Genomic DNA, 17,856 nt, shown 5'->3' with positions numbered 1-17,856 from the left:
TAATTTAAAAAAAATGAAAATTGAACCCAGGTTTTCATTTTTCATTTTTCAACTTTCAGAAAAAATGAATGACCCGAATGTACACGCATTGATATTAAATAATGTCGCTTTTAAATTGAAGTCATGAACATATACTTTTTTGGTTTGTTTTTTTGATACCTTGTCACCCAACACGCCTACCCGGTTTTTCAAAATTAATGTTGAAAATTTGCACGAATCTTCACTACCTCTGCTAGCAAATTTCCTCGGGTACTAAAAGTTGTGATTAAAAAATGCAAGCCCCGCTGACTAACAGACCCCATGAAAGTGTGTTAATATCAGTAGCAGGACTGGCGCGTACAACTCTGCTACTTCATTGATTCTGCTTGCGCTCTAGTGGGCAAAATTAGTTTTTGGCCAATCATATGAGAGTGTTCTCACGCTACTGATTAGATAATCTTTGCATTATGCATCAAGACTTTCCAACAAAAAGATATTAAACTTCTTTACATTCTGGATACTCTCTGACTTACTTTTCACAGACATCAAACCGTTTTGATATTCGGAAGAAAAGAGTTTCACCGGTCTCGCTTTATTCAAAAATTACGTGATGAATGAGTCTGACACAGTACTCGCGCGCGACTCACGACTCACGACCCACGACCCACGACGAACTACCCACGACCCAACTACCCACGCGATTTAGCCATCCTCGTTGTGAAAGGGGAGCCAAGTCCCACGTAGCTAATTAAGAAAAATCAGAGGACGAAGAAGCCGTGACGAAAAGGGCATTTTCGTTTCAAATATATTTTACAACCTTTTTCTATTTATTTCTTTTTTTCAATTACTTTACTTTATCTTTTTTTTTTTCGGTACGTTTTTTACCCACGACCCACGACCCACGACCTCTACCCACTACCAACAAGAGGTCGTGGGTCGTGGGTAAATGTAGCCTGAGTATCAGGCCTTCCTAAGGGGCTAGGGTAGAGGAGATTTTAGATGGGGGAGGCTGGAGGGGGAGTAGAGAAAGACGTTAAGGTGAGATTTATTTTAGGCGAGCTTTTTGACACATGAAGCTGACAACCCAATGACCGGAAGTGATTTTGATTGGATGGTATCGAATCATGCTGTGTTGGGGTGGAAGGCTCCAGTAAAAGGCTAAAAGCATCTGTGTCAGGCGTTTCTCTCCTTCAGCTTATTCCCTTTTTTGCTTCCATCTTTTCCCTTTTCACCCAGAAACGCCTGATACTCAGCTTACTCCCTTTTTTGCTTCCATCTTTTCCCTTTTCACCCAGAAACGACTGATACTCAGGCTAGGGTAAATGTCGTGGGTAAAAAACGTATCGAAAAAAAAAATGATAAAGTAAAGTAATTGAAAAAAAAAATAAATGGAAAAAAGTTGTAAAATATTTTTGAAACGAAATTATGGCTCTTGCCACTACCCACGACAACAGCTTTTGTATTTAAGATTTCCCGTGGGAACCAGCCAGCTAGCTCTTCCCTTCCGCTTCAAGGATAGATTAATCACGTGACTTTTTTATTGTGTATGATTGGCCTGGGGCAATTTAAATCTGCGCGGCTGTCCGCGCCAAATTTGAATGTTCCACACGTGAATGTTAGCTTGTCATAAGCCCGTGAAAAAAAACCGAGCCAAAAAGACAAAAGCTTAATATTTCCTCTCGTTTACACCAAAGCTGTTCGATTTGCGACAGCTGAAGGACGCAGATTTTGGAATTTCGCGTTAAAATTGTTTGTCATGAGCTCGGTGAGACGAGCACTATTCAAAGAGGGCTCAAATTCTTGGGTTGCGGAAACAATTGATGAAAAGCAAAGCATCGACGAGGTCGAGAACAACTCGGCAGAAATTGTCGAATACACCGTTGTGTGCGAAGGAGACGTCACGTTTAAAACACAACTACTGGAAAATCAACGAGGGCTTAAAACTCCGCAAGAAAAGCTGCTTCAACGAGGAACTTCGTCGTTTTATGAGAAGGTAAATTATAAAGATGGCGTTGTATATTTACTCTATGAAAAATATGGGAAAAAAAATGTGTCTTACATGTAATACTTTGTACACGTATCTCCTACATACGTGTTCTGATTTTAAAACTAGTCATCTTTAAGTCCTTTTTTGCGTTTCCAAGCGAAATGTTCAAATTCAAGTTGAGATTTTTGATTGTTAGTTCGTCAGTGAACGCAAATGTTCACTGCACTTGCGCTAGCTTTCACAATGTTTCTCTAGTTTTAATTAAGCTTTTGCTTCAAGCTTTTTCCCGGTGTTTGTTATAAATTGCTCTTTCAGGATCTTAACAAGAAAATTCTGATTGTCCACGAGGGCAACGGCGGGAAACTTTGTCAAACATGGACGGAACTAAAACGACTCGAAGATGTACGGATAGAGAGTTGCTGTTGTACAGATTTGAGTGCAGTATGTACAAAAGAGACCTTCCTGCTCATTTTCCTGGAGATGTCTTCTGTATCTGGCCATGTTCAGAAACTTTGCTCTACGGTGAGGTGAGTGCCATCGTTAAGTTAATATTACCACTGTCTTTCTCTGAAATTTAGAATTCGACATGTTAGCATTCAGTGCTATTAAATTTGTGCCGTTGTATGTTTTGTCTTCCTGTTGTAATAAGTTGTTATTGTTGCTCAGTGTTAAAAGAGGGGAGGGGGATAGAAAGAGTTGATTTAAAAAAAATCCTTTCCAGTAAAAGAACCAGTGCCGACGAGTTTGTGAAATTTCTATTTAAACGTGATCCAAACGATATGATATGTCTTGAATAAGTCTATGCATCTGCGGAGTTTCGTGATTGTTTCTTTTTGTTCATTCTCTCTTGATTTCAGATATCTATAATAAGACAATGCAACCTTATTAACAATAGGGAGAAGAATCACGTTTAGGGCGAACTGGCCAACGTGAAATTGCACCCGGCACGTGATCAAGTTTTCCCTTTAATTTTCTCTTTTTTGTCTCCAGTCTTCATGATATCTAGACAAAATAAGTAGTTTCATATCGTCCATCATCAATAAGAATTATTTTGGACAGTTTTCATCAGCTCAATTCCTAATTTGAGAAATTGCAAGCTTGTGTCTCGACGTTATCGTTTGCCATAAATATGTACATTATAGTGTACTGTTTCTGGTTTGCTAATACTTGCAACAAAGTAAAGGGAGTTTGTTAAGAATGTCAAGCATTAAGGTTACTTTGATTTAAGCCTAAAATTACTGCTTGCAGGTACAATCCCAATTCCCTGAACCGCTCTGTTGCCATAATTGGAGTTGTGGAAGAGGAAAGTAAAGGTATGTAACAGGGGCAGATCCAGGATTTTTTTAGGAGGGGGTGCACTCGTCTCTTGCTCTACTTCAACACCAATAAACCACATAATTTTTTTTTTTGCAGGATACCAGTTGTATTAGAAAACCGCAGGTCATCTCAAGGGGGGGCGCACCCCCTGCACCCTCCCCCTAGATCCTTCCCTGTGTAAACAGATGATTTTCAGTTAAAATTTTTCATTTAAGATATAAGCAAGCTTTTTAGCGATCCAGTATACCCTCTAGGTGGATGTCTTGTGGATCATCTGCACAGTAACTGATGACTCTATCATGAAATTAATGAAGTGTTTAATTTTTTAAAAAAAATATTTGTTATAGAGGACTTCAGTGCCCATGGTATAAATGATTTTATACACTTGCCAGTCACAGATGAAAAAATGAATCAAGTTCTGTTGAAGTGGGCTGGACAGAAGCTAAGTGAAGGTAAATGTTAGTCTTAGAAACATACTGTGCATCACTACAATGGGATTTTTGCAGCTTTTTTTACCCACAATCTGCAAAAACAGTTTTAACAAAAATGCTATTGCAAAATTTACTCCAGTGTTGAAATTATTATGAAATATTGATTGTGGAACAGAAAGAGATCTAAAAGATGAGACTTGAAATACTATCAGAAATCAGAACAATGAACAGCACAAGCCCAAGGTGCAAATGCAATCAATGACTTTAAAATGGCACTGCGGTAATTACTACTCAAACTCCCGTAAATGACCACCAAAAAGTGAAGATTTAGTTTTTACTTACGGAAGGTGGTTGCTTAGGAGAATCAAACCAAAGGGTTCCCTTCCTAGAAGAGGTCCGAACACATCTACTGTTCAGAAAAGAATTTATGGCATGCAATTTCTAAGTAACAAATTATGTGTGTAGTTTCATGTTGTACCTAAAAGTACTTTGCATTCTCTTAGTAGTGTAGTACTGGCAACGAACATACATATATGTAGAGATCAAACCATGACTTAAGTGGTCCCTTACAGAGGATAAAAACTGTTGAAATTCTATAACCACCATCCAAAAAAGTAAGTGGTTGCAGTCACTTATGAGAGGTGGTCAGTCACCAGAGGGTCCAGCTGTAGTGATTTGATTGGGATATTTTTAATGTTTTGGATAGGTGGTTGCTTAGGAGGTGGTCTCCTAGTAGAGGTAATCTCACATGGAGGTTGAACTTTATTTCGTAAAAACCAAAAACAATATTCCCCAAACAGTCAATTTTAACAACTTCCATGGGATGGGGAATTGTGGTAGAGATCAAGCGACAAGTTTCTTTTATATTATTAATTTTGGCAAATATTTCTAGGTATGCCCCCGACTCCAGAGAGTCCAGAAGAAAGGATTCCCTTAACTACAGGATCAAAAGTCTTAGAGAAAATCAGTGGGAACAAAGGAGTATCGTCATCACTTGTCGGTTACAGTAACAACAGTAATATATCACCTTCTGTTCAGTAAGTGACTTACCATGACGATGCAAATCATTATAATTTTCTTTTCAACTTTTCACTCGTAAAGCTTGTCTAAATATTTGTGTATTTCGTTCAAACGCTGGAGAAAGCTGATAGCAAAGAGGTTGAATTAATAATTAAAGAGGAGGGCTTTTGCATTGTTGAAAGCAACAAAAAATTGGGAAATTGTAGAATTGCATGAGGCTTGTAGTTAGCAATACCACAATTCCAGAAAATATGTATACGGTCAATTCTTACCTTGGGGTCTCACTATTGGGCCTAGGGACACCCCAGTTAATAAAATGGACAGGAGCTAAATCCCCTGGAAAAATATATTGGCTGCAATAGACTCGTATTATAATGGACTCTCCCTGTTAAGGCCACTACTGGTCAGTTGTGGTGGATAAAATAGTTGTAGGAAAGTCTGAGGGAAAGAGGGTCTCTAAACTCTCACAGAAGTAAGAAGAGAAAAGTTAAGAGGGTCACCCTCCCAGCTGAGTCAACTTTAGCAAGCATTTATATGGGAAAAAAGTTGACCCCTTTGCCTGAGGTAAGAGATGATTTATACAGGGCTTGACGAGTTAAACCGGGTGGGTGAGCCAAAGTGTTTTTAATGGAGAAAAGTTGACCCGGCTACAAGTGTGATCTACCATAAAAAATAGGTGACCCAGCGAAGGATGTCACCCTTCTTTGTAGTTCTAGCCCAGCCTAAAGGAAAAGGAAAAGTTGGCTTGACCAGGGTAACCAGGGTGGGCGGGTGACACTTCTACCAGGGACACATAAATGGGGCCTGACCAGTGGGGAAGTGTCTAGGGTCTCATTTTTGGTGTTGAAGTTTCGCTTCATTAGTGTCAAACTGCATCTTTTTTCTCATGTTTCTACCACCTCCTCTAAGACATGACATAATATATTTTTCTAATTATTTTTGTGCAGACAAAGCTGTGACAGAATTTCCCACTCAGGTAGTTGTACATCAACAACAGAAGCCTTGATCAAACAACCACAATTGCATGTCAGCCAGCCAGTGTCCCACAATCAGCAACCCTTTCCAAGTGTTATACAGCATGTCTCAAACAGTGGAAATAGAATAATTCATAACAGAGGCTTTGCTGACCACACACACAACCATGGTGGGTTGCACCAACCCAACAGCCAAGTCGTTTCAAGCTTCACAGCACCACAACACTTTGTGCATAGTGTAAATCCTTACCAGGATCATCCACCATCTTCACTGTTTCTGTCCAGATCAGCACCAGAACATGTTCCTGTGCATAGTGGAGCGGTTCCTGGACACATTGCGGGCATGGTCAAACATGTTTATCCCAGAGAGCACTGCAGTCAAAGCTATGTTTATCACCAAAGTCAACCATCTGAACCAAACAGACAAAGCCCCATTTCCAATTTTCATCCTGTCAATACACCCTCGCTTTACCCTAGCACTTCCTCCTCAAACAATGGAGGACTTGGTTCAACCCATGCAACATCATCAAAGGCTGAGCCTGAACAGCATCCAGCATCAAATAAAACATCGGCTGACTGTAGCAGTGTTAAAGTGGTGGGCAGTCCCGCTTACATGATAAGTGGTCCATTGGGAAGCAAAGATATGAAGATCACCCTGCTACATGATGACCTATCTAAACACAGCTCCAAAGAAAGAATAAGAAGGTGAAGATAATGGTTGTCTTTACACTAGACTGTTAAGTAAGACTTAAGAGCTGCTAAGTTTTACTTAACCAAAAATTCGTGGGTGAAGGCCTAAGTAAAATCTCAAGTAACCTTACTTTGCATCTCATTTAAGTCGGAAAGTTGAAACGATCCAAGAAAGTTTCAAGCGACTTGAAAACCATCCTTAAAAGCGACTTAGCTGACTTGCGGTTACTTGCGGTTTCTTGAGCCTTGAGAGAGGCGAAACATGTCAATCAATCTTAATTATGTTGTGTGGGAAAATAGCCTTAAGTTAAACTGAAGTAAAAAAGAATTGGTTGTGTGTGAAGCTTTATTTTACTTGGAGCAATTAAAATTTACTTGTCTTAAAACTATTTCTTAGCCTATTTAGGCTTTAGTGTAAAGACTACCAATAATAAATAAATTCATAGTTACATGACTATTAATCAAACTATTTTCAGTATCAATAGAACTAGTTCAATAATTCACTCAGATCTTAACAAGCCACAAGTCAATAACAATTGCTGCCACCAGGATATTCAATTAACAGTACATTAAGTTAAACTTTGTGAAATGCACTGTATATGCACAAGCTGTATCTGTGTCAATCACATGCAAGCAATTGGCTCCTATTAAGTTGGAGAGTTTCATGTTTAGTTGGCTTGTGTTTTGTTCCCACCACTTATTGCATAGAGGTAGGGATGTTTAGCAGAAAAGTCTGCCTCTGGGCTCCTTGGTTTTAATAAACTGTTAAATTCACTTCCTTCAATACTACTGTCATTCAGCAAACCCATTTAGTAAAAGAAAAGTTGCTCTTTTCCAGAGAACGCATCAAGGACAGCTGTGATCAGTTGCGGTTTTTGTTACCAAGTGTAGCTGGGAAAAAATCGGACATGGCATCCGTAAGTCAGTGAAATACTAATAAAACTATAATTTTAATTCTTCTTGAAGATTGTAATTATTGTGTGCCTTGCAAGCTAAAATGCATACCAAGACCCATTTCATGTAGCTCACTGTTTCCTCTTTCATCAGTCCATACACATGATTCAAGAAGTCATGATTATGTCCCGTATTAAGAATATTAAATAGGACGTTATGCCCACTGATCCAATGGCTATTGAGGTAGTAAATAATAGATCATTTAAACACTAGCTTAATTCTTATTACCAGTATTACTATGATTCACTATCATTAACTCTGACATCTATAAACAGTAAAAAACATTAATTTTGTAGCCTGTATTGCAGATGTAATTTAACCTCAGTGAGAAACATCTGTGATGCAGGGCTGAGATACTTTTCCTGGGCCCCTAACGGCCTCAACAAATTACAGGAAGTGCATTTTGAATTTCCATCCATCTTGACTGGTAAATCAACAATGGCCTTTTTAACGAGCCAATCATGGCGCATACTCAAATCCTAGAAAACAGATGGGGGCCCAAACAAGGATTTCGGTGCTGTTTTGCAGACGGACTTTACCAGAGTTTAGTTTCGTCTACAGTTGTATGGTGCAGGCTGTAACATTTGGAGCTCTCAATCAGCTGTTTTGACAAAACTCTATTTGAACTTTCCACTGACAAAAGCTATTGACATGAGCAGCCAGTTCTAAACTAAATTACAATTTTTTGGCCTCCCATGGATGATAAAATTAATTAAGGATGCTTTGACTATAATAATTAATTGTAGCACCAGCTAGTGAGTGGCAGAAAAATGTTACTGTCCAGGATCCAATAATTATTTTTGACCTCTAACTATGTTCATTTGTTTTCAATATGTATCACTGTACCAGGTACTTGAACTGACGGTTAAGTATGTACAGATGGTGAAAGAGAGGATGCCACCTTCTGTGCTTCAAGAGGTATGCTTTATTTTTCAAGTGCTTCCGAGGATTTTTCTCTTTGCAATGTGATAGAAGTGAAAAATAGAGCCCTCCATTGAACATGTACATGGCATAACCTAACATACTGTAACAGGTACAATCTAAATTAACCTTACAATATATGTTAAGAGCTCAGTAAATAATCTGCATGCCCACACGCACACTTGTAAAAAGAAAAACATACCTACATACATTCACAGGGCTCTGGGGTTTCTCTAGCCTTCTCTAGCCTGTTCCAGGTGCCTATTAGTGGTGGGGAAAGCAGATCAACAAAAGTTGTGTGATAACCACATGGGGGTTGGGGAGACATTTTGACACAAGAAACATTTTTTCAGGAAGTGGGTGTAGAAGTGGGCAGTTTGAGGTATTCTAAAAGATGCTTATGGGCTCTCCCCTTCTTGCTTCCAGCAGTTTTTCGCTCTTTTGCTATTTCACTGCTCTCTCGCATCTTTGCTTGTCTGGACTGACCAAGAGTGTCGCACAGGCTAAGGTTTCTCTGGAGTATTTTTTTTCAAATATTGATGTTACAAACATTCTATGTGTTTTTGTCTTCAGATTTCAGAGAATATCATTGATACAACAACAGTTCTTCCCAGGAAGCGGGCAAACAGAGATGTAGGAGTTGCTACAAAACAGGGCAGGCCAAGGTACAGCAAGAATAACAGCTCTTGATTAATATTCTAAACCAGTTATTGCTGTTTTCACAACGTTTCATTCAAATAAAAAGAATCTTTGTTTAGTGCATTATTAATTATTCTACAAATGAACCCTTTAAGCCCCAATATCCACATACAATTCTCCACACTGATCTCCATACAGAGCTCTAAAGAATTTGTTGAAAGAATTTGAAGAAAGATCAAAGCATTTTCCATTTGGTGATCATTTCATTACTACTCATAACCTTTTCTCTGGATGATGTATGGGTATTGTTAGGAGAAAATTAATGTTCTTCACTGTTGTAACTACAGACTCACACCTGCTTCAAGTGTTCATGAAGGAGCACCAAGACTACCTCATTCCCTACAGCCATTTATCTTGAGATCAGCACCATTTCAAGGCAAAGCTCCAACAATTGTTACAAGTACAGGTCCCATGTATGTGCCACACCTACACATCAGAGCTGGCTATGAACACATGCCAATTCCCATTCAGCAGCATCACCAACACCCATCAGAACTAGCGAGTTTTAGGCCAACAGTCTCTCCTCCATCAGCTTTTGATCCCTGCGCTGTAGGGGGTAGTACCAGGAGTGCAAACATTATGCAGCATCTCCCGCCACACAATCACGCCATGATCAATCTGCATCAGGAGTGTAATGGACCGCATCCATTTCACCCCAAGCATGTTTACCATGGGAACCATCAGACAGTTCTACAAGGGGCAGCTGGGCATAGCAGCGACATGCCACAGCAGTGGAGTTTCCTGAAATTACCCGCCATTGGGAACATCTTTCATTCTTTAAGCCCAAGTGATTTGAGTCAAGGAGGTTCTAAGCAAGATTCAAGTGATTCAGGAACCCCATCACCAGCTGATTCATCATCCATGTCTCCCCCACTTTGGGAGAGCAGTGGAAGTATGATTAGTAACAGACAAGATGACGCACATATGCAGGAAACAAGTCCTACTATGTATAAAGGTTCATCCATGTGAATTAAGGTGACTCTGACTGATGTGCCTTGGGTAGCAGTTACTCACTTATTGAGCAAAATTAGACCACAACAACAGAGTTTTAAGGAATTACGACATTTGAGAGCAACTATCCAGTCCAAAAAAATCATTAAGGACATAACAATTTTAAAAATCCGATAAGGTTTATATAATATTAAAATTTACCATTTTGTTGTTCTGTGAGACATTTAAAAGGCTATCATATTGTGTTGTCAAGTAGTGGCCCATCAGAAAATAGAAAACAAAAAACATCAAAAGACCACATAAGTTTAATCATAGTATTTGATAATTTATTAGTACTAACGACAACTATTTCATGGTTGTGTATGGTCATGAGTAAAACCTGCACTCATTTTTACTTAAGATGTATCATATAACATTTATAATATTATTTATACATATCAACAGACTGTAAAGAGTATGTAAATAAAAACTTGACAAAAAAATGACAAAAAACCCCTGCCATTTGCTCGCAGGATTTAACTATCACTTTATCACTGATGAACAAAATCAGTTTTAACAGGATAAGCATTTGTTACAGATAAATTCTGTTTCTGACAATAAGACTAGTTGTCCCTCATCACTGAGTTTTAATCAACATTATTTTTAAAACTGTATTGATCTAAAAGTGGAACAAAAAAAACCTTAGAATTCTTAGAATGTAAACTTGTGGTTCTTCAGTTAGGACAAAATGAGTAAGGATATCAAACAATACAAACAATAAAGACAAACAGTGAGAAGAATATTTTCTCACAATGGCAAGCAGCAGGCAGGGATTTTCCTGGAATTAATCAAGCGTTTCATTATACCTACAATAATTGTCCATTTGACATGAAAAATTAGGCAATGTCACTTCTACTGCTTTGCATAATTATCTTTGTCTGAATGAATCTAATCTACCAAAAAAAGGAATTTCGATATTTAATGGCCAAAGTTAAAATTCAAAATTACTGGTTACAAAGTCCTAAGAAATAAATGGCACTATGGAAATGTTCTGCAAAACAGAAATTATTTGAATGGAAACAACATACAACATGCAAGATTTAGTCAACAGACTCAAAAGTTAGACTCCGACAATAAACCTTCTTACAGGATCTAAAATTGAAGATGTTTAAAGTACTAGTTTGCTCTTACTTGAAAAAAAAATGGACTGAGGTATACGTCAATAACTGAGCACGTCCCTTACATTTGAAATACATAGAAGTTGGCTCTATTGGAAACAAATAGACAAGCAAACTAAAAACTCCTGCTCAAAAAGGAATTAAAAATTTACAGCTGGTTTTATGTTGGGATTCGAACTGCAGTAAATTATTTAACAAGCTCTGTCTTATTTATATTATAATAATTTATTTTAAGTTGAATTTACAAATTGGTTAATATTCCAATCAAAGTTATCAGTTACATTAAATTGTACAAAAGATGTTATTTGATAAATAAACATCACATTTACTTTTTGTTTAAATTTTGCTTAAAAATAACAGTAAATATTTTTACTATAATTTAGGCTCTTTTCTTTTGCTTATTGTACTTAAATTTAACACAGCATGTTGAGACACACATATGATAGACAGCTGTAGTTGAGTTGTTACAAAAGTGAAACTTGCTGAGAACGATTGGTTGCAAAATAAACCATCCTTTTTAAAGTTTTTTTTTTTTCGTTTTATTAACTGTGTGTCAGAATATTTTAGCAGTGGAAAATGGAGCACAGTGTCCTAAAAAGAAGGAATTTGAACCCAAAATATACCCTGAGTAAAACATGTCAAAAGTTGATACACCAGTAGAATGGTTTCAGACCTTTACTTCCCTACACTAGCAAGTCTTTTTTGTGAGAAGCATGCCATATTTGCCCATCTACATCACCAAAGACAACTTGCTGAGAAAAGCTTTAATGCTTGAGACAAAAGTATCAACAAGGGCTAAATTACAACTATACAAGATTATTTTCAGTGTGCTCTCCTTACAATGTTACACTGGCTTTGGAATACCATACTAAAAATATATATTGAAGTATTACAGACTACAAAATAATATACAGTAATACTAGGGGTTAGTGCTCATTTTAAGTCTGGCAGAGAAGATCCTAAATAGACTCTAAGATGTTCAATGGTGGCTTGAATGATCTTGCAAGGAATAGTTTTCATGTTGAGCTTTCTGTAAGCTTCATACCTGTGGCAGCCACCAAATGAGTAATAATAATCACCTCCCTCTCGTCCTTTAATCCATAAGACATCAATTGGTGGTACTGTATGTCTTAAACTCTTATCCTGAAACATGATGGAATGAGATGGAAGCTACTGAGTACATGTATTCAGGATTACCAATAGGAAGTGTAGGCAGACTGTCCAACCATCCCGATTTTGTCAGGATTCTCCTGATTTTGCTTGAAAATCCCGAATCCCAACCAATCTGCAATCGGGATAAAAAAATCCCGATTTTGAAATCTGTTCTGATAATTATTTCCAAATGAATTCTTGTGATACTTATACAAGAACACATATTAGAGTATACTTAATGAAAACTGATACACCAGAAAACTTTGAATACTTGAACAAAAAGCCGCAATCAATTTAGTGAACATTATTTTTGGATAGAAATGGCGTCTTGGAGGATCACGATTTCACATTTATTTCTTGGGGAGAATGATCCTAGAGCCCCCTAGTGGCTCACCCCTTCATGTGATTCCTCGATTATCAAAAAATATCCCAATTTTACCTACTCAAAAGGTTGGACAGTCTGTGTAGGGGGTCTCTGGCCAGGGTATTACTGAACAGATATTAACATATACATGCACTGTTCAGGCCTTCGAATAGCCCCCTTTGCAGTTAGCCATTCACATGGTACAATACTCCACCGAGAGTACAAGTCGCACTGGGACGAGACAAACAAAGGACAATACCATTTAAAATTATGTTAGCCTTTTGTTTGTCTTGTCCCAGTGCGACTTTTGCTCTCCAGCACAGCGGTGAATGGCTGTCTGCAAAGGGCTTAATTTGGAGAGAAAATTCACTACAGAAGGATTTGCCCCATTTTTTATACATTTGCTCTAAGTTATTTTTTTAAATAATAATTTTGCCGCAAATACCGTGAAGCTTTCAATGCGTTCTACATAGTTCTTGATGAGTGTATTTTTTTATTACCATATTTTTGTGCATTATCATAGCATCCAGGATCGGAGCCCTAATTCGTCTTAAATGGGAACCTTTTGTGGGTACCGGTAGGCTAAGTATCAAAATTAAAATGTGTCAACCTATTTACCTTATTTCGGGGTTTCATTCTAGGAAGCATGTATGGTTATCATTACTTCGTATAAACGCTCGACATTAGAGTCATTAGAACCCACCTGAATTGTTTTAATGAGTGAGTTGACTTTTGCTTCCTCTAGAACCGGAGGAATGGGTCGAATTATGATATCTATGGGTACTAGATGAACCTCGCTTACTGCCGCTGAATGCACACTACTGTCTGAGGCCATTGCCGGCAATGATGTCTGTATTAAACAACATACAACTACCACTACCACCAAACAAACACGGCGGCTTGAAAGCATTGCCATAGCTGGGACATTACAAGAGCTATTACATGACGTAGTTTTCTCGATGTTGAGCAAAGTGGGAAAAATGAAATGAATGGGATTTTGGAAAGTCCTGGAGAGCGGAATCAGAGAATTACAAATTTTTTGAAGTGGATTTTCGAAAACATGCCAGCTACAGCCCTTGGGACGGGTCTTCTTTTTCTTGTTTGGAGACTGTGGAGATCAATTTTGAATGCGAAAAATAAAGAACAAACAGTGACTTCATATCAGACACCTCCTCTGAATATAAAAACTAGTATGAATTCTAAGTTGCCAGAAGAAAAATCAAAAAGGTAATAAACCAGGGGCGGATCCAGGATTTTTTTTAGGAGGGGGTGCACTCGTCTCTTGCTCTACTTCAACACCAGTAAACCACTATTTTTTTTTTCACAGAATACCAGTTGTATTAGAAAACTTCAGGTCATCTCAGGGGGGGGGGGGGTTGCGCACCCCCTGCACCCTCCCCCTAGATCCGCCCCTGTAAACGAACGAGAAACAAGCTTATAAAAACATGAAAATACCTTTCTTGATATTTTGAAGGCCCACACACAAGCTTGGTCAATTTATTACCCCAATATAATTAATATACAGATATGAGTAAGATTATTATGACTCAGGGTTCACAAAAAAATTGCAACCATTTTGCAAGGACTTTTCTAGGACTTTCAAGGACCACATTCGATTTTCAAGGACCACCTACCAGGAATATAATTTCGCACATAATTGTAAAAAAATGCTCAGTCCATTCTAACAGGACTATAAAGCTTGAACTGTTTCCTTCACCAACTTCTCTACATTTTTCAGTTCACTTGTCTTAAATTAATAGTTAATTCTTACGTAAATCACTTTGAACGTCTCTGAGCAATTACTTATATTCTGTCATGAAAAACCAAAAAGCACTAAAACACTTTCTGGACCACCACGTTCAAAGTTGAAGAAATTGAAGGACTTTTCAAGGAAAAATGGAATTCAAGAGCTTTAATTTCAAGGACTCTCCCGGAAATTCAAGGACTTTTCAGGAATGTGCGAAACCTGTGATTGTGGGATAGAAAGTGACTAAAATGTGAGGCTAAATAAGGAAAAAAGTCGAAATAATGTACCAGTCAATATTACGCCCCAGGGTAGGGGGAAACAGGGGGATTTCACATTAAATTTGGGCCGTTTTATTGTCAAATTCTTTACCCACGGAGGAAAGACTGATGTCAAATACCCCTTCCCTGGAGGTACGTACATTGTGTTTGATTTAAGATGATACAAATTACAGTGCATATTTCCTTTTCACTCCCAATCTTTATTTTCCATGTAGTTACAGTGTATGTCCCACACTTTGTACAGAGGCATTTCTCCCAAAATCTAGCATCTTTTAAAGCTGTAATTAGCAGCATTAATTACCAGTTGTATAGTTCCTAATTTTAAGTTAGAAGGTGACTTGGCTGTGCCTTTTGCCAATTGGGCAATTGAGCATGAAAAGTTACTTGCTCAAAAGGGAAATCTCCTTTTCCCTGAGAAAGTTTTTTGGAGCTTGAGCCCTGTCCTTAACCATTGGTCCTAAATTTATTGATCTCAAGACTTCTCTTTTTAATAATTTCTATTAAATTGTTTTGGAAAGAGTTTGTGATGAATATTGTCATTGTCACTAAAATTTAAACTGTAATTATGCCAGATTTTAGTCCTTAAAATGAGCCGAAAGAAGTGTCCATAAAAATGCCATGTGGCATCTCCCCACACTGTATAATCATGATTCAAGGAATAAGTTATATCTAGAGGTTGTTATATCAATGCTCTACCTTTACTGTATTTCTTTTTTTACATTCAACAATATACAATCTATTCTACACAGGTTTAAAATAAAGGAAGTAAAAATCTGAAAAGAAAATGTTTGAATTTGTGTTAAGTTTCTCTACCAATCCAGGGTTGTAAAAAAAGCTGGTAGTGAGAAAAATCACCACCTATTTCATGTTTTGGCCTGCAGGTACTTTGCAGGTCTATCCCGCGGTTCTTTAATATAAAAGAACGCAAAATCACCTACCATATTTCCTTGATTAAACGCCAGCCTCTAAAAAATGCAGGTTAAAACTGCGGCCGATTTTTTTAATAAACGCTAGGGGCGTCCAATCGAGAAAATACAGTACTTGAAAACATTCTTACAACCCTATGGATCACTTTTTAGTAGAACCAGTTCTTGAAATACCACTACATTTGTTGTTAAAAAAGTACTTTTTATGATCATAATCTTTGTAAATATTTTTTGTTGAGGGCCATGTGTTTATTATCTGTAAATATCATGTGAGACCCTCATTGAAAAAATTATCTATCTGTAATGTAGAAGGGGTGAAAAAGAGCCACATCACCAAAAACATCATTTACTTGGGAAGACAGCTGATATGTATAGTTTAGTTTTCAAGAAGAAACAATAAATCCACCTCCAAACTGTTAAATTGCAACTATTCCTTAGTCACTCAAGAAAATGTATTTCTTTGATTTTTTCCACTTCACTGTATGTATGTAAAGGAATGTTACCCTCAAGGCACATTTTCTCTATTTTTGGTGCCCAGTAATGTCAGTCTGTTTTTAAAGTCAAGATATTCTCAGCTCTCTTTCTTAGCTTTTGGCTTCTTGCTCTTAAGCATTACAACAGCAACAAATATTCCTGAAAAGAAGGCATAGAAAATAGTTAAAAGAGGTCATTTACAGGTATTGGCTCGTTTGTACGAATGGTGAATTAGACAAAAGTGCAATATTATTTAGGTATTGCCAAGTGTTAAGCAGGAGAGACAAGAAAACAATGCAAGATAAGGGGAAGAGACTAATGCCTGCACACTGTCCAAGGTCCTTTTCAGGGTTTTCAATAAGAGGCGGTGGCCAACAAATTCGCCAGCTATTTCACATGAACTCACCGCTTACTTTCCTTTGAAAATTACCCCAGTTTAAATAGAGTATTCATGTGCTGTCACTGAATAAAAAAGCCAAAATTTAATGATGTCTGTGTTCTGTTCAGCACTCTAATTTTTGCTCCAGAATGCTGAAAATGCCTTCTTAGAGGCCCAGATTTCAACATTTTTCCAGAAACTCGCGCCTTTGCCGCAAGTTTTTTCCTTCTCCACCAACTCCAAAGCTTTAGCCACCTACTTAAAATTTTATTAAAAACCCTGCTTTTTCTTTCACTCACTGGTCTGCCCACCAAGGGTCACAGAGAAAATTAAGTGAATCAAGCAAAAAATGTGCTTTCCATTATATATATTCAGCAGGTCTTTATACTATCCTCAATTAAAGTATGCTGCCTGTGTGTTACGAGAAAGTACACAAGATGGAAGAGATTCATAGTTTCCTAAGTATCTCCATGGAAGAAACAATGAGCGTGTAATGTCCATGAAATTTAAGCTTGGATGCAAAGTTCTAAACAAAGTATAAAAAAGGGGTACCTTTTTCATGAAAAAAGGTGTATAAAAGGGTAAGGGGTTGGACCTAGGGGCAAGGCCTCCCTGTAGAAACATTTGTTGAGCACCCTCCCCTCTCCAGGGGTTTAACCTGAGAATACACTTTACACATATACCTACAACATATATATAATGTGCTTTTCAAGATGATGCAATCACTAGTTCATATAGACATTTACGGTTGTTAATTAACCTTAGCTTAACTACTTATTTGCCCTTTTTGTTTTACAAATATCCGGGATTATTTTTTCATGTTTATGCCATTAATAAGCAAAAACATAGTTTAGGTTAAAAGGGTTAATGGTCTGTTTATTAGTGGAAAGTGCACTTAGCTTATTCAGTTAGTTTACAGGCACTCTTGACTCCACTCAAGTAATTATTAGAAACAAAATAAATATCCAAATAGACCCCAGCTGACTATGTACAAATTTTTTAGCATGGGAAAACATCAGTTTCTCCTCACTCTTTGCCGCTGGGACGTTTCACGTGGAGGAACGTCTGCAAATCAGTGACAGAAATTCCATACTGATGACGTAAAATCTGTCCGGAATCCGGTCAGAAGAGTAGTTATATTGTTTTAGCCATTGTTTACGAATGACAGACAAAAGACAAAAGGCCACAAAGGTCAAATGTAAACGCGAAGAATCTCTAACAAAACAGTCAATGTTTGTGGAATATAGTCTTCTCTCTGAGGATAAAGCATTTGAGTTTTGCTGGCGCTTGCTGGCAGATGAACACAATTCTTCACCAAAATCGACCAGAAGACACATAAAATTGGACAAATTTATATTTGGAACCCCATGACTACAGGATTTATTATGTAAACATTGATTTGAATCATCAGTATGAAATTTCTGTTGCTGAGTCAAAGACATTCCTCCACGCAAAA

The 17,856-nt window shown here is 37.6% G+C and overlaps 3 protein-coding genes across 4 annotated transcripts in view; 1 reads left to right on the top strand and 2 right to left on the bottom strand.

Annotated features, from left to right (window-relative positions):
* Positions 1-1,638: 1,638 nt before the first annotated feature.
* Positions 1,639-10,002, top strand: LOC140938318 (uncharacterized). Its single transcript, XM_073387814.1, has 10 exons — positions 1,639-1,972; positions 2,282-2,493; positions 3,215-3,279; positions 3,631-3,735; positions 4,607-4,751; positions 5,682-6,413; positions 7,237-7,315; positions 8,202-8,270; positions 8,847-8,938; positions 9,260-10,002. The coding sequence occupies exons 1-10, from the start codon at positions 1,736-1,738 to the stop codon at positions 9,939-9,941; spliced, it is 2,418 nt and encodes an 805-aa protein (XP_073243915.1). The 5' UTR covers positions 1,639-1,735; the 3' UTR covers positions 9,942-10,002.
* Positions 10,003-10,149: 147 nt separating this feature from the next.
* Positions 10,150-13,532, bottom strand: LOC140939004 (sulfiredoxin-1-like). 2 transcript variants are annotated; one of them, XM_073388559.1, is made up of 3 exons: positions 13,300-13,532; positions 12,126-12,223; positions 10,150-11,169 (listed from the first exon to the last, which is right to left on the bottom strand). In XM_073388559.1, the coding sequence occupies exons 1-3, from the start codon at positions 13,510-13,512 to the stop codon at positions 11,142-11,144; spliced, it is 339 nt and encodes a 112-aa protein (XP_073244660.1). In that variant the 5' UTR covers positions 13,513-13,532; the 3' UTR covers positions 10,150-11,141. The 2 variants fall into 2 exon arrangements, with proteins under 2 accessions (XP_073244660.1, XP_073244659.1); XM_073388558.1 differs by lacking the exon at positions 10,150-11,169 and having other exon boundaries at positions 11,825-12,223; positions 13,300-13,531.
* A 1,257-nt stretch (positions 13,533-14,789) lies between these two features.
* The window catches only part of LOC140937102 (dolichol phosphate-mannose biosynthesis regulatory protein-like), a 6,771-nt gene continuing 3,704 nt past the window's right edge, over positions 14,790-17,856 (bottom strand). The window contains exon 4 of the mRNA XM_073386632.1: positions 14,790-16,180. Coding sequence (XP_073242733.1) covers positions 16,119-16,180 — 62 coding nt within the window. The 3' untranslated portion in view covers positions 14,790-16,118. The remainder of the gene's footprint in view (positions 16,181-17,856) is intronic.

Source organism: Porites lutea, chromosome 5, assembly GCF_958299795.1.
Source record: "Porites lutea chromosome 5, jaPorLute2.1, whole genome shotgun sequence".
Taxonomy (NCBI): Eukaryota; Metazoa; Cnidaria; class Anthozoa; order Scleractinia; family Poritidae; genus Porites; species Porites lutea.
The sequence above is the reverse complement of the archived record's forward strand: the minus strand, read 5'-3'. Positions and strand labels throughout refer to the sequence as shown.